At 44.4% G+C, this 17083-nt stretch overlaps 1 protein-coding gene across 2 annotated transcripts in view; it reads right to left on the bottom strand.

The window, feature by feature from the left end:
* ST8SIA2 (ST8 alpha-N-acetyl-neuraminide alpha-2,8-sialyltransferase 2) overlaps positions 1–14539 on the bottom strand; it is a 665484-nt gene extending 650945 nt beyond the window's left edge. Inside the window, exon 1 of one of the 2 annotated variants that reach the window (XM_073568744.1) lies at positions 14056–14539. In XM_073568744.1, coding sequence (XP_073424845.1) covers positions 14056–14153 — 98 coding nt within the window. In that variant the 5' untranslated portion in view covers positions 14154–14539. The remainder of the gene's footprint in view (positions 1–14055) is intronic. The other variant, XM_073568743.1, reaches the window with a different exon arrangement.
* Positions 14540–17083: the final 2544 nt, after the last annotated feature.

Below are 17083 nucleotides of genomic sequence, written 5' to 3'. Positions count from 1 at the left end.
CTCTTATTTTCACTTTTTTTCCCACGATATACCTTCTTGTGGAATATGTTGAGCTCAAGATATAGACTGCCCAGCCATGACTCAGTTTGTCGCTGCAAGTAGTCGGTCAGTACCTCCGCGGTGTGTCTGTTGTCGCCCAAAGACATCATCTTTAACACAGCCTGCTGACGCTTACCACTAGCTGTTCGATAGTGGGACACCTCGTGTGCAACACTGCCAGCTGCGGATGGAGTGCTCGTGCGACTGCGCTTTGTGGACGAGCTTTCGCTGATGGAGGAGGAGGAGGGTTGAAAGCTTACAGCCAACTGTTTCCTATACCGTGGGCTAGGCAGCACTGTTCCACTGCCGTTGTCCCCTGTGGAGCCTGCATCCACCACATTAACCCAGTGCGCAGTGATGGACACGTAACGGCCCTGGCCATGCCTACTGGTCCATGCATCGGTTGTGAGGTGCACCTTTCCACTCACTGACTGTTTTAGTATGGACAATGCGGTCTTTCACATGCCGGTGGTGGGCAGGGATGGCTTTTTGAGAAAAGAAGTGCCGACTGGGTAGGTCATAGCGTGGGACAGCATAGGCCATGAGCTCGCGGAAGCTTCGCTTTCAACCAAACAGTAGGGCATCATCTCTAATGAGATTAGTTTGGCAATGTAGGCATTCAAACACAGTGTACGTGGATGAGAGGATGAGTACTTTCTTGTTCTACTCAGAGAGTCTGGTAGGGTGAGCTGGACAGGAGAGCTGCATATGGGGGAAGTAGCGGTGGACCGGACAGAGTGAGAGGGAGTTGGTGATGGTATTGGTGGTGATGGCCTAGATTCAGTGTTGTGTTGCAAAACCATTGTGATTCCCTGAGTGCATTGGCCTTGCGACGACACCTCCACATTTAGCGCTGGTGGTGTGCTTAACGGTGGTGGTGGTCTTACAGTGCGGGAAGCGATGGAGTATTGCTGGCTACCTTCAGTCGGAGCAGGTGCACATGTGCTACCTGAGGTTTTGTAGTCCGTCCATGCTTGCAAGTGCATGTTGATTAAATGTCTAAGCATGCAACTGGTATTCAAATTTCTGAGTTGTTTACCTCGGCTAAAGGTCCTTCCGCACTTCTTACAGGTAACCTTTGCCTCATCAGTAGGATTTTGGACAAAGAAGAGCCACACTGCACTCTTCCTACTATGGTATACATTTTCTGGCCTTGCACGCTGTGCTAAGTTGACCATCTGGCCAAGCTGTCCTGCAACTCTTTTAGTTTTTGGTCCACGTTTTTGGACAGCTACGGGCCTGCCAGATAACCGCTGCTGCGATGTCAATGCCTGCTAGGATCCTTCTCCTTATCTGAACTATTGCCAGCGCCACCCTCCTCCCCCAATGGATGCCAATCCGGGTCAAGAACTGGGTCATCTATCACCTCTTCTTCAAAGTCATCTGCACCTTCCTCTTTACCTTCCTCTGTGTCACCGTGTAAGGTGGTATAGTATGCGGGAAGGGGCACCTGAGTTTCATCAGGGTCAGATTCTGGCTCAATAGACTGCGAGGGCAATGTAGTGCTCTGGGTCAATGTGCCAGCAGAATCATCTAGCAGTGGCTGTGCATCAGTGCACTCCATGTCAGATTCATCTTGGACTGGGGAATTCAGGATTTGACTGGATAACCCAGGCATGGTATGTGAAAACAGCTCCATAGAGTAATCTGAAGTGTGGGCTGCCGCATCCTTAACTTTTGGTGGAGGTGAAGGACACAAGGAAAGGTGTTTTTCCTGACCAGAACCCTGCACTGATGACTCCGTGCTTGCAGGTTTCAAACATTCAGAAGAGGAGGCAATACAGCTGGTGGCTGTTTCGGCAATGTAAGCCAAAACCTGTTCCTGATGCTCCGGCTTTAAAAGCGGTTTTCCTACTCCAAGAAAAGGCAACCTTACAGGCCTTCTTGGGCCAGATGATGATGCAGGCTCAATGCCTCCTGCCTTAGATGCTATTGTGCTTTTACCAAAACCAGCCGAAGCACCACCACCATCAGTACCAGCTACGCCCCCCTGCCCACGTCCGTGGCCTCTTCCACCATACTTCCTCATGTTTGAGAAAATGTACCAAAAATACCAGCAGAGAGATAGTACTGTATGAGGAGCGTCCACCTGTGCAAGGTGTATTAAAAAAATTAAATCTACATATATATTTTGTTAGTCACAGACGCTCTCACAGTATGCATTTTACCGTAATCCAACAAGCAGATATACGGAACTGTATCAGAAGTATACAGCTGTATACGCTTTTTTGTGTAACTAACAATCTCCGTATATGTATTTACGGAGTGTCACACACACACGCTGACTCTGTATAGATGTGACTGTAATGCGAACGGCAGATATACAATACTATTTGAGAATCGGACAGCTCTATATGGTGTGTGTAAGGAAAATTGTCAATCTCCAGATAGTTTCTATTTGTCCATGATACCAGCCGGTACATGGTAGTGTGTGAGGAGCGTACACTGCTATACGGTGTGTGTATGGAAAATTGTCAAACTCTGTCTATTTGTATACGGACTGACACACGCTATCTCTGTCTAGTTTTGACCGTCATCAAACAGCAGATATATGAAACTGTTTGAAAAGCGGACAGCTGTCTAAGGTGTAGGCCTTGAAAAATGGAAAATCTCCTCGGCTTGTTTTTCCAGAGTCACACACAGATAGCTTCTATTTGTCCGTGATACAAGACGGTACACGGTAGTGTGTGAGGAGCGTACACCACTATACGGTGTCTATATGGAAAATTGTCAATCTCCGTCTATTTGTATACGGACTGATATACACTGTCTCTGTGTAGTTTTGACCATTATCAAACAGCAGATATACGAAACTGTTTGAAAAGCAGACAGCTCTCTAAGGTGTAGATCTGGAAAAATGGAAAAACTCCTCGGCTTGTTTTTCCAGAGTAACACCCAGATAGCTTCTATTTGTCCATGATACCAGCCGGAACACGGTAGCGTACACTGCTATACGGTATGTGAAAAAATGAACGCTCAGTAACTCACCAGAACAAAATAATAAAAGTTGGAGTGCTTTGAAAAAAGCAGTTTGAACAGTAGTGTGCACACAGCAATGCAGCTAGCAGGTAGCCTTAAAAGGCAGCCTAATCACCACCAGCGCTGCTGCACAGAACAAAAATCCTCCCCTTTCACTGCACACTAACTGTACAGTGAAAAGCGCTAGCAGCAGAAGCAATTTTTTTTTTTTGCTTCCCTGCCTAACGCTCTCCCTATTCAGAATCAGCAGCTACAGCACCTCTCCCTATTGTAAGATCGGCAGAAGTAAGATGGCGGTCGGCGGTCACGGCGTTTTATAGCCACTGTGACGCCACACAAAGCCAGCCAATCACTTCAATGCCCTTCTCTAAGATGGTGGTGGCCGCTGCGCATGTCATCGCATTGCCCACAGTGTGCATCCTCCATCATTGGCTGAGAAAAGGCACTGGAAGCATTATTTGAAACGCGACTTTGGCACTCTGATCGACGACCTCATGGCCGACCTCACGCTATGGTCTGGTTTCAAGCGGCGAAACCCGACTTTAGCTAAAGTCGGTGATTTTTGAATTTGACCGACCCATTTCGCTCAACTCTAGTCACCACCCATCTGGAAAAGTTTCCCCTCTCCCATATACTAATGTGCCACAAACAGGAAGTTGATATCACTAACCATTCCCATTTTATTTAGATCTATTCATATAAATGGCCCAACCTGTATAATAATGCTAAGCCTCTGACTGGTAGGTACTTCTGGATTTCATAATTGATCAATATGTACACAATTATAATATACAGTGGGGAAAAAAAGTATTTAGTCAGTCAGCAATAGTGCAAGTTCCACCACTTAAAAAGATGAGAGGCGTCTGTAATTTTACATCATAGGTAGACCTCAACTATTGGAGACAAACTGAGAAAAAAAAATCCAGAAAATCACATTGTCTGTTTTTTTTTTCATTTTATTTGCATATTATGGTGGAAAATAAGTATTTGGTCAGAAACAAAATTTCATCTCAATACTTTGTGATATATCCTTTGTTGGCAATGACAGAGGTCAAACGTTTTCTGTAAGTCTTCACAAGGTTGCCACACACTGTTGTTGGTATGTTGGCCCATACCTCCATGCAGATCTCCTCTAGAGCAGTGATGTTTTTGGCTTTTCGCTTGGCAACACGGACTTTCAACTCCCTCCAAAGGTTTTCTATAGGGTTGAGATCTGGAGACTGGCTAGGCCACTCCAGGACCTTGAAATGCTTCTTACGAAGCCACTCCTTCGTTGCCCTGGCGGTGTGCTTTGGATCATTGTCATGTTGAAAGACCCAGCCACGTTTCATCTTCAATGCCCTTGCTGATGGAAGGAGGTTTGCACTCAAAATCTCACGATACATGGCCCCATTCATTCTTTCATGTACCCGGATCAGTCGTCCTGGCCCCTTTGCAGAGAAACAGCCCCAAAGCATGATGTTTCCACCACCATGCTTTACAGTAGGTATGGTGTTTGATGGATGCAGCTCAGTATTCTTTTTCCTCCAAACACGACAAGTTGTGTTTCTACCAAACAGTTCCAGTTTGGTTTCATCAGACCATAGGACATTCTCCCAAAACTCCTCTGGATCATCCAAATGCTCTCTAGCAAACTTCAGACGGGCCTGGACATGTACAGGCTTAAGCAGTGGGACATGTCTGGCACTGCAGGATCTGAGTCCATGGTGGCGTAGTGTGTTACTTATGGTAGGCCTTGTTACATTGGTCCCAGCTCTCTGCAGTTCATTCACTAGGTCCCCCCGCGTGGTTCTGCGATTTTTGCTCACCATTCTTGTGATCATTCTGACCCCACGGGGTGGGATTTTGCGTGGAGCACCAGATCGAGGGAGATTATCAGTGGTCTTGTATGTCTTCCATTTTCTAATTATTGCTCCCACAGTTGATTTCTTCACTCCAAGCTGGTTGGCTATTGCAGATTCAGTCTTCCCAGCCTGGTGCAGGGCTACAATTTTGTTTCTGGTGTCCTTTGACAGCTCTTTGGTCTTCACCATAGTGGAGTTTGGAGTCAGACTGTTTGAGGGTGTGCACAGGTGTCTTTTTATACTGATAACAAGTTTAAACAGGTGCCATTACTACAGGTAATGAGTGGAGGAAAGAGGAGACTCTTAAAGAAGAAGTTACAGGTCTGTGAGAGCCAGAAATCTTGATTGCTTGTTTCTGACCAAATACTTATTTTCCACCATAATATGCAAAGAAAATGAAAAAAAAACAGACAATGTGATTTTCTGGATTTTTTTTTCTCAGTTTGTCTCCCATAGTTGAGGTCTACCTATGATGTAAATTACAGACGCCTCTCATCTTTTTAAGTGGTGGAACTCGCACTATTGCTGACTGACTAAATACTTTTTTTCCCCACTGTATGCTTTCATATTTATTGCTACTTTGTGAAGTGTGGTGGTGTTACAACTGAAGTGTAACTGATGTGCAACCTGTTGTTCATCAAGCTTAAGAACATCACATGAGGTATGTGAAAGAGTAAAATGCTTAAAAGGGTTGTCCACATTTGGGATGAAAACTGTAGTCAAGCTATGTGACTGCAGACTTCTGAATCCTTACAGCCTGCATATAGCAAATTGTCAGGATTTTCCGATGCCAGTAGTCAGAGCGTGAGGTCATGTGACCGCAAGTTTGTGATTTGCATACTTCCAGGCATATTCCAACTAGATGTGCCCAACCTCGCTCAATAGAATTGAATTGATCTAATCAGCACGTGTCTGCATGTATGCAAATTGTGAACTTGTGCTCATGTGACCGCCCGCATACATCACTGACACTGGAGAATCCTGACACCTTGCAATGCACGCTGTGAGGATTCAGAAGTCTGCAGTCACAACCACTTCAATAGAAAAAATGCCTATGTTTAGTTAGTCCTTGTAGGAGTGAGCGGAGTGGCGCATCAATAGGAATCAATCCTATGTCCTTTGAAATGTGAGAGTCTTAAAAATGGCTAATTTTCTATGAACATAGGCAGGCACATGTAGGTGAACAACTTCACAGATGTTGGGAGAACTGTGCCGCACAGTAGAAATTGTTTGCATCATAGATAGCTAGAATTAGGGGTAAGTAGTAATTGGGCTGTATATTGTGCATGAGCTATAGTAAGGGCCACAAGGAAGCAAAGCAGGAAGCTACAACTTTTTACTGCCATCCTGCTACAGTATCTGTCTCATGTTGAGGAAAACCAGCCCACCTGTGAGTGAATATTGCCACTGTTAAGAGAAATTGAGAATATCCACCACATAAGGTTGAATATTAGCAATAACAAGGCTTAAAGAGTTGAAGAGAAGACACCAGAAGTAGGGGCTGTTTCACGCACCAAAACGGAGAAAATGCTGTACTATAATAGAAGTGAGGCAAAGCTTGCACCTTAGTAGCTGATGAGGTTTCTGGCAGTGGGCTCACTAAGGGATTTCAAGGGTTGATGTTAGAGTTGAGCGACTTTGGTCAGATCGGGTTTCATGAAACAAAATTTGTTTCAGACGAACCTGGTCCGACTAGGGCAAAAAAAATTCGGAGTTTCGTCCGAAACCCGACCCCAATGCAAGTCAATGGGGAATAAAAGTCGGCATTGAGTGGATGAATGTTTTTTGCCCTAGTCGGACCAGTTTCATCTGAAAAAAATTTTGTTTCATGAAACCCAATCCGACCAAAGTCGCTCAACTCTAGCTGATGTTATTGCTAATTGTCTACCTCGGTGAACATGTTTGTAACTACCAAGCATGAGGTTTTTTAACAGAATATGTAACCATCAAGTTTATCTATTAACGCTCTGTGGTTAAAGTTATCTTGAACTGTCTCATGTGTACACCTGGATTCCTGGAGAGTGGAAATCTGATAACCACTATCATTATGGGTTATTGTATCATGTACCTCCATCCTATCAAGCCCCCTCTTAAACAGTATGTGTAACCATGTGTCACAGTAATGGTGTCTTCTTATCTCGCTTGTTGGCCCCCTCAGCTACTATGCCCTGATGTGACTTCTACCTCTGTGCTGTGCTATGTACAGGAGACCTTATGAATATTTGGGACTTCTCACAGCTAAATATCCAGCAGAAAGTGACATAGCTTCTACAACCCAATAAAATTATCTCTTTTTTATGGGCCATTAAAAGTAAATGAAAACAGCTTCACTGGATCCAATAAATGAATCATAGTGGACTCGTGTGAGATTTCTCTAGCCACTTATAGCATTTCGGGGACATTCTAAAAATAAAAGCCTGGCATTCTTAGAGCCTAAGCAGCAATTTAGAACTGTGAGCAACAAAGAAAAACTACACAGAAATCCCAGATCTTCTAACTATTTGTATTCCTTGCAGGTGGATATCTGAAACAATGAGGCATGGAGGAAGAGTTTGCTGGAGCATATGGAAATGGATCAGCACGTGATGCCTGGTGTCTGCTGGATGGATTATAAAAGAGAATTCCTCAAAAAATCAAAAATAACGGATGTCATAGCTTGTCTTTTTGCAACAGTCTTTTATTGTTCTACTCAACAGTTTAAGATTTATTTTCTTTCATTTGTTGGTAATAGATTCCAAGTAACATTCACTGATAGGAGCCATTACATTGCTTGTTTGTAGAGCAGTGGCTGGCCTTCTTGTCCCCTGTGGCAAAGGTTCAGTATAATGCACAAGACTGACCTGTATCTGAAAACGGCTTGTCTTGGTAGCCCCCTCTATCGGCCACATCTTTGCTTATATGTGTATTAGTAACTCAGCCTTCCTAAGGTTAGTTTCACACTAGCATTCTTGGGTGCAGCGCAGGGCCGCCACTAATCCCCGCCCCTGGCCGCGCCCCCTCCTGTCAGCTCCTCCTCTCATCGCATGAGGCTGCATGCAATTAGAAAATGCAACACAGTGCCAGCAAAATCAGACCAGTGCACGGTCAGCACACGATCAGCGTATCCAACGCTAAATATAGGATACGTTGATCGCATGCAGCCTCATGCGATCAGAGGAGGAACTGACCGGACGGGGCGCGTGATGTGAATTGAGACTTTCATTGCTTATATATATATAAAGTATACATATATATATCTATATATAGTGGGGGAAAAAAGCATTTAGTCAGCCACCAATTGTGCAAGTTCTCCCACTTAAAAAGATGAGAAAGGCCTGTAATTGACATCATAGGTAGACCACAACTATGAGAGTCAAAATGAGAAAACAAATCCAGAAAATCACCTTGTCTAATTTGGCAAGATTTATTTTGAAAATTATGGTGGAAAATAAGTATTTGGTCACATAAAAAATTGCATTATTTCTGGCTCTCACAGACCTGTGACTTCTTCTTTAAGAGGCGCCTCTGTCTTCCACTCATTCCCTGTAGTAATGGCACCTGTTTGAACTTGTTATCAGTATAAAAGACTCCTGTCCACAACCTCAAACAGTCACACTCCAAACTCCACTATGGTAAAGACCAAAAAGCTGTGGAAGGACACCAGAAACAAAATTGTAGCCCTGCTCCAGGCTGGGAAGACTGCATCTGCAATAGGCAAGCAGCTTGGTGTGATGAAATCAACTGTGGGAGCAATAATAAGAAAATGGAAGACATACTAAACCACTGATAATCTCCCTCGATCTGGGGCTCCACGCAAGATATCACCCCGTGGGGTCAAAATGATCACAAGATCCTGCAGTGCCAGACATGTCCCCCTCCTTAAGCCAGTACATGTCCGGGCCTGTCTGAAGTTTGCTAGAGAGCATATGGATTATCCAGAAGAGTACTGGGGGAATGTCATATGGTCTGATGAAACCAAAGTAGAACTGTTTGGTAGAAACAAAACTTGCCATGCTTGGAGGAGACAGAATGCTGAGTTGCATCCAAAGAATACCATACCTACTGTGGAGCATGGGGGTGGCAACATCATGCCTTGGGGCTGTTTCTCTGTAAAAGGGACCAGGACAACTGATTTGTGTACATGAAAGAATGAATGGGGCCATGTATCGTGAGATTTTGAGTGCAAACCTCCTTCCATCAGCAAGGGCATTGAAGATGAAACGTGGATGGGTCTTTCAGCATGATATATACTGATATATATATTAGCATTGAAAATCTCAATTCACATCAAATTTTTGCATATAATTGGCAGTATACATAAGTAAACAACAAGAAGAAGCCTTGACAGACCTGCACAGTATCCATTGACCTTTACGGTGCAGTCCTATGCCAATAATGCTTTTGGCATGCATCTGGCACAATTCCATCTAGATTCTATTTTTGACTGTATTAAAAATATTGGCTGCTGAAATTTGCAAAACAACAAGATACTGCAAAAAAGTACATATTAAACTGAATAATGTAACTCAATGGAAGATACATCTAAACATAGGGACATATGTTAGCAATGGTTGCGTTGGGCAAAGAAAACAAATCTGTCATAAGAATGCCAACTGTATGGAATTATAAGCCAGCGTTATACAGGTACCATAGAAATCCTGAAGAACAGTTGCGCCCCTACAGGTGACTTCTGCGTTACATAGATTTACAAAAGGGCTCAAAAAACTTTTTTTCAGAAAAACTGTAAGGAACGGAAGCTCTGGTGCCTTCCTAACTAGTGATTTGAGCTTTTGTGTCATTGACAGACTGTACATTTCAAGCACTTGAGGATCCGGAGATATTTGGAGATGAATTGAGTTCAGTGTTTAGATGTGTCCACAATGGGTTGCTTCCCGCTGTCATACAAGTAAATAAATACCAAAAAAGGTCTCAGTACTAAAAATATAACAAAGGTTGTTTGGGAAAGGTGAGAAAGCAAAAAATGGTTTTTGAAACCTGCACTTTTCAGTGCTATAAATGTCAAGCAATGCAGCCAATTTTTACAACCCTTTAACCCATCCAAAGGAACAATCAAAGTAACAGGAGCTTTTGAAAAACCCTTAATATATCCAGCAATATAAAAATGGTTTTGCTATCCACAAAATTCAGATAACTGGCCCATGGTAGTGGTCGTCTGCTCATCTTACCAAATCAACTAGAAAGCATTATCAATTAATATCAAACTAGATGGTAATAATGGACAGGATGTTTAAAGAACCACTCCAGGGTTTTATTTTTTTTTTCAACACTGGAGTGGCGCTTCTTGACTAAGTTCCCTTACCCTTGTCTTATACTTACCCGCCTGCAGGGCCAGTTTTAGACAACGTGAGGCCCCAAATGCTCCTCATATTGCACCATCACACAAACATTGGTTGTCTTTACTTGCGCTGAGTTCAGATCATTAAACGAACGTGATCAATAGTATTGAAGTCGTTCGACACTTGTTACCCGGCCTTTTTACACCGGCTGAGGAAGAATGAAGGGCACAGAACAATCACTATTAGTTCAATCTGTCCACATACAGTATCACGTTATTAACAGCATATATGCAGTTCTCCCAGGGCGATGTGCTGCTGAGAACAATGATTTCTGTCCTAGCATAAACAATCTAATCACTGGATGAATAGGCAGCATTTTGCTCATTTAGTATAATGCAGCTCGTAGTCCTCCATACAGTATAATACATCCCATAGTCCTCCATATAGAATAATGCATGCCCTATAGTCCTCCACATAGTATAATAAACACCCCATAGTGCTCTACACAGTATAATGCACACCCCATAGTCCTTAATATAGAATAATGCATGCCCTATAGTCCTCCACATAGTATAATAAACACCTCATAGTGCTCAACACAGTATAATGCACACCCCATAGTCCTTCATATAATAGTATAATGCATGTACCATAGTCCTCCATACAGTACAATGCACACAATAGTCCTCCATTGGAGCTTAATGCAGCCCCATACCGGTATCATATACCCCCATAGGGGTATCATGCAGCCCCCATGGGGTTATAATGCAAGCCCATAGGGGTATCATTCAGCTCTATAGGGGTATCATGCAGTCTCCATAGGAGAATTATGTAGGCCCGATAGGAGTACCATGCAGCACCCATAAGAGTTCAATGCAGCCCTCAAAGGAGTATAATGCAGCCCCCCATAGGAGTATTATGCTGCCCCCATAGGAGTATAATGAAGCCCCATAGGAGTATCATGCAGCCTCCATAGACATATAAAGTAGCGCTTATGGTCCTGCAGTATTATGGCCACCACGTACTCAATAATTTAAAAAATATATGCAATACTTACCTCCCCTCAATCCCTGCTGCAGCACATCTCATCACCCCATTAGCTCCACTGCCCGGCATAGTGTGGTGCACGATGAAGTAATGTCATCGTGCGCCTGCTGCGTCTGAGGCAGAGGGGGATGATGGGAAGGGGGGCATTATGTGACATGACGCTCTCTCATCCATCATTGCTTTCAACTGTATTGGCATCAATGAAGCTGATGTGGTTGAATGCGCAATGCAGGGGGCACTGGCACTGGACCAACCTGACTCATGGGTCCCATAGTGGCCACGTGGTCTGCTGCTATTAGCGACACACCACTGGGTGGATGCCCCTGGGGCAGTTGGGGCTCTAGACAGAAGCCTAGTGTGCCTGCCTCTCACACCGGCCTTGTCCATTAGCATATTCAGCTTCTATTGACGCTGCTTCATTCTTGCGGTGCCATCTTGTGACTGCCTCTCCTGGCTGGCCGGACATATGAGGTAACAATCATAAGCCAGAACAAGGCTTTCATATACTTGCACTGGAAAATTACCTCCAGCTCGCTCCAGCAAACACCGGAGCAATCCGGCAGGCTACAAACTGATAGGGACCGACAGGAGCGGTGCGGATAACAGATGAATATGGCGGCTGGTAGGTAAGAGGCTGGGGACAGGGACCTTAGATTAGAAGATAACTTTTTTTACACATTGAATCAGAGGAATTACTTTTGATTCTATTTGCATATGTGGAAATGGCAAAATATGGTATACAGAAGAAACTCTTTAATCTTGCTGCATAAAAACAGTTCCAGGATTTGTGTTTCAGAAGGGAGGCTGCACTCGCTGTTGGGGACACCAGTACGCTATGGGGTCCATGAGTTGGGGGAGCCCAGTACTAGTGCTGGCACCGGTACCCCCTCAAATACTCCTCATTCCACACTACTTTGGTCTCTTCACTGTCTTCTGACTCTCTGTGACGTCTCAGGGCAATGGGTGTGATGAAGACACTAGAGCGTGCCGAGCAGTGGAGAGAATCAGAAGACACTGAGGTGACTGCAGCAGCAGGGAATGAGGAGAGGTGAGTATTTGATTATTTTTTTTTTTTTTGTATGTAGAATTATATGACATTGTATGAAGATGGGAGGCGCCGGACCCGGACCTGCAACACTCATCGGACCGGACCACCCCAGGGTGAGTATAATAAAACTTGTTTTTCTTCTCTTTCAGGTTAAATCGGGGGCTTATCTACAGCATTCTAGAATGCTGTAGATAAACCCCAAAAGGCAGCTCATAGATGAAAAAGGAGGTGACAGGTTCCCTTTAAAGAGGCCCACTGAGACTCTTTCACTCAAGGCGCACAAAAAACCTGGAGTCGGCACTGGAGAGGGGTTATCATATTTTGTATTTGATTTATTTGGGGAGGTGTTCCCCGTGGTTGTAGCTAGTTGAGAAATATTTAATAAAAAAGTATCTGATTAGAAACAAAAAGCACCACATCAATACACTATCAAGCAAAGTTAAGTTGGTTAATACTTAAATTGCATGCAGCACAATGTACTCCTTTAGACTGTAGTTGTCATTTGAGAGTTAAACTTGAACTTAAAGTTTTCGTTAATCCATATCGTAATAGGCAAATTATTATATGACCAGAAGCATAGGAATTTCACAGAGCAATGTAATGTATTCCAACTTAGCAATTCTAATAGAACATTCCTTAATATACGGGTACGGGTACGAAGGAATCGCAGATTACTCTTCATCTCATGCCATGGGTGCATTTATTTTCATCCCTTGAGTATTTTTGACAGTCTAAGCTATTTCTTATAATGATCTTCAACATTTTATGAGTTTTTGCGGCCAGCTACATCATGAATATTGCCCCAATGACCTATTAGGAAGCAAGAGGACGGCAGAGAATACAGACACAACACACCCAGGAGATACCAGGAAAAGCTTAGCTCATCTTTCCTGCTGCTGTCCAATATCGATTCCGACATGAGTAATGCCAGCCATGGGGGCAACTCACCACACCCCACATCGCATGGCCATACACTGTAGCCATGAAAATCCTACCGAAATCCACCATTTAATCACTGATCAATAATAGAAATTAACACATCTACAGAAAATGGAATCCTTCTCTTGACTGAGGTTCCAACATGATTTGCAACCCAAGTTGTCAAAGAGGCAGGTGAGTAGGTGAGTTGGAAGAAGTCCAGATCACAAAGATGCAAGAGTAACAGAATAGAGTCCTGGAGCCCCCACCATGATGCACGTATCAGTCCTGGAGCCCCCACCATGGTGCAGGTATCAGTCCTGGAGCCCCCACCATGGTGCAGGTATCAGTCCTGGAGCCCCCACCATGGTGCAGGTATCAGTACCGGGGGCAGATGTTTGGATCCTGAGCAGGAAGCCTGGTTCTGCATTCAGGAGGCTGGTGTTGTGATAGAAGCACAGCTTTGCATCATAACTATTGTTTTCCAGCATCCACTGTTTTGCATTGGAGGCTCAGCCTTGTCTCCAAGGCATGGTCCAGCATTAAGCATTGTGCTTTCCAGCAATATGTTGCATTTATCTTACTAGCAGATCATTCATAGCCTAAAGCAGCCCCATCTCACTAGTGATGCTACACATTGCCTAGGTCATAACTACATGAAGTCATCAGTGAGATCTGTCAGTAGATATTCACCTATATGTACAATGGAAAGTACTGACTGCTACGACCCACACATTATACGGCCAGTGGCACACACCTTGCACCTGAAGGGGTTAAATACTAGAAGAAGGAAACCATAGAAAGGCATGAGTTAAGCAAGAGCCAAGCTGAACTATGAAGACAAAGAAACTAGATGATCAGGAGCTCCCTGCTGCTCTAGGTGAGGGGGTAGATGTGCACTTACCCGATCTCCTCCTCCAGCTCAGATATATCCGCCAAAATGAGGAAGACCACCAGCAAGGTGACAGTGGCCAGGACCCAGCTCCTGAAGTCCGGATGCATAGCTCCTGAAGGTGCCGGCTAGCAATGCAAGCGATGCCAAGACAGCCCTAGCTCCACCACTGCTCCAAGTCAATCCCAGCTCGGTGCAAGCCCAGCAGGAGAAGCAGGGTCTCTGGCGATGAGTCCTCCTCCTGTGATGAGAGGGTGCGGGGAAGGTGGCAGATCACTGTCACCTATCATCAGAGTACATGCTGCTGCTCTCACAGACACTGAGAGGGAGAGCAGAGATCCAGGCAAAGTACTGACATCCACTGGCTGACACAGATCCTCCCTCTCCCCCACCTCCTCTCTTGCCTAAAGTTAGTGTGGCAGAGAAGAAGAGCTCCTCACCTGGGGATGGTCCTCAGGAGGAGACTGGGGAGAGGTGTCTACAGTCTACTGGTATCAAATCATAGGAACCAGAACTACATTACACTAGGGAGGGAAGGTATAGTGACATCTGATTGGATCTTAAAGTGTCAGTAAGTAAAGGGTTACACGGCACAGAATAATGGCTAAGTAGCATGATGCCTCTTCTGTATGTTGGATCTGAAGGTGTACACACAAGCACAGACGTGCGCACACATAATCATCACTCATCGGCCGGGGTCACACTGGCGAGGAATACGGGAGAGTGAGAGGCGCTAAAAGCACGCATTAGACACGGACCAATGATTCTCTATGGGGTCACTCGCACCAGGCATATATTTCTCATCCGTATTCTACGCTCCGTGCCAATCGCAGCATGCTGCGATTGTCAGCGTACTACGGCCGTAATACGCCAATGCAAGTCTATGGGTGCGCAAAAAATACTGATTACACACGGACCACACATGTGACTTGCGAGAAATACACACCCGGTGTCTTTTAGCAAAGCCGGCAATTCAATGCGCTATACAGTAAACTCACACTGACAGTTTTAATAAAGAAAGAAAGAATAGATATATACACATAGAATACATACATATATATATATATATAGATATATATGCATTCTATGAGTCTATATCTATTCTTTGGTTTCTGTTATAAACCCTGTCATAGGGCTCCATTATGTGTCCATTTTGCAAGCCTGCGAGAAAATCTCGCCATACGGATTACATACGGATGCTCACATGCGCAAAATACGCGACCACACCTTGATTACAGATGACATACGGAGCACTATTTAGGGGCCATTCATCCGTATTACGCATGTAAAATACTGACCGTATTTTGCGTCGGTTAGTGTGACCCCGGCCATACACATGCACAGGCGCGCACACCCCCCAAAGAACTTATTCATGTGCACACGCAAGCACTCATACACATACACACATGCACAGATGTACACACACGCACGAGAACTTATACATACAGTATGCACACGCAAGCACCCATACACATGCACACATACACACATGCACAGACGCACACACACGCACGAGAACTTATACATATGCACACATAGGCACTCATACACATGCACAAGCACACATGCACAGGCGCGCGCACACACCCCCAAGAACTTATTCATATGCACACGCAAGCACTCATACACATACACAAATGCACAGATGCACACACGCATGAGAACTTATACATACGGTAGGCACACGCAAGCACTCATACACATGCACACATACATGCACAGACGCACACACACGCACGAGAACTTATACATAGGCACACATAAGCACTCATACACATGCACACACATAAATGCACAAGCACACATGCACAGGTGTGCGCACACACCCCCAAGAACTTATTCATATGCACACGCAAGCACTCATACACATGCACACATACATGCACAGACGCACACACACGCACGAGAACTTATACATATGCACACATAAGCACTCATACAGATGCACACACACAAAAGCACTCATACGCACAGACGCGCACACACACAAGCACTCACACATGCGCACACACACAAGCACTCATACACGTACACATGCACACATACACACATACACAGATGCGCACACACCTGAATCTACACACAAATGCACACACAGATGCACACACACATGAATGCACACACACAAGCACTCATACACACATGCATACACAAGCACACACACTTGTCAATCTCACAGACAAAAGTTGCATTTAACAATAACTTTTGAACAAGCTATTAAATCTTATAAAGGACAATGATAATTGTTCACAACTGTGACACAATGTTTCGATTGATTTTTAGCAAACAATCACCACAAACGCCGATCTTTTGCAGCAGCAGTAAGGCTGGGTTCACACGTAGCGGAACTCTCGCGGAAATATTACCGCAAGAGTTCCGGAATTCCATTCCGCCTGAAAATCGCATTTTAAATTCCAGCGATTTTCCCGTGGAAAAACTAGCATTTTGCAAGCGATGTGTAAAGTAAGTGGAACAGTGCATTCCTATGGGTGCGGGATCGCCGTGATTCAGCAAAATTAATGAGCATGCTGCGGTTTTTACCGCGAAGCGATTCCACCGCGGTAAAAACCGCAGCATTAGCACAGCATTGCGGAATCCCATAGGAATGCATGGGATGATTATTTTTCGTGTTTTCGCTGCAAAATCGCGTGGTTAAAACCACCGCGGAAGCGCGAAAAAAACGCCATGTGTGAACTCAGCCTAAGGTGTGAAGAAAAGTAACGTTACTTCTGTTGGAATTTTCATTTGATGTCATTACACCCAAATACCCGGTGACACCCGCTCACTAATGAATGATAACACTACTCACACTACAAATCTCTATTTATTGTTTCATTTACCAAAATCCACTCATTTCGGTTTGTGAAGAAGGTTTGTAGAAGCGGAGTTATGTTCCCAGGGACAAATGTAGAATTATTGGAATCATGAGCAGGACCAGGAATGTTACATTGGGGGGTCAGAAGATTTCAACATCACTCTGGCACCTGAATACATTACTAACAGATTATTAACCCCTAATGAATTCTGCATTTTACGTATC

This window comes from Dendrobates tinctorius, unplaced genomic scaffold, assembly GCF_039654945.1.
Source record: "Dendrobates tinctorius isolate UK_male_01 unplaced genomic scaffold, ASM3965494v1 ptg000022l, whole genome shotgun sequence".
NCBI lineage: Eukaryota > Metazoa > Chordata > Amphibia > Anura > Dendrobatidae > Dendrobates > Dendrobates tinctorius.
The sequence above is the reverse complement of the archived record's forward strand: the minus strand, read 5'-3'. Positions and strand labels throughout refer to the sequence as shown.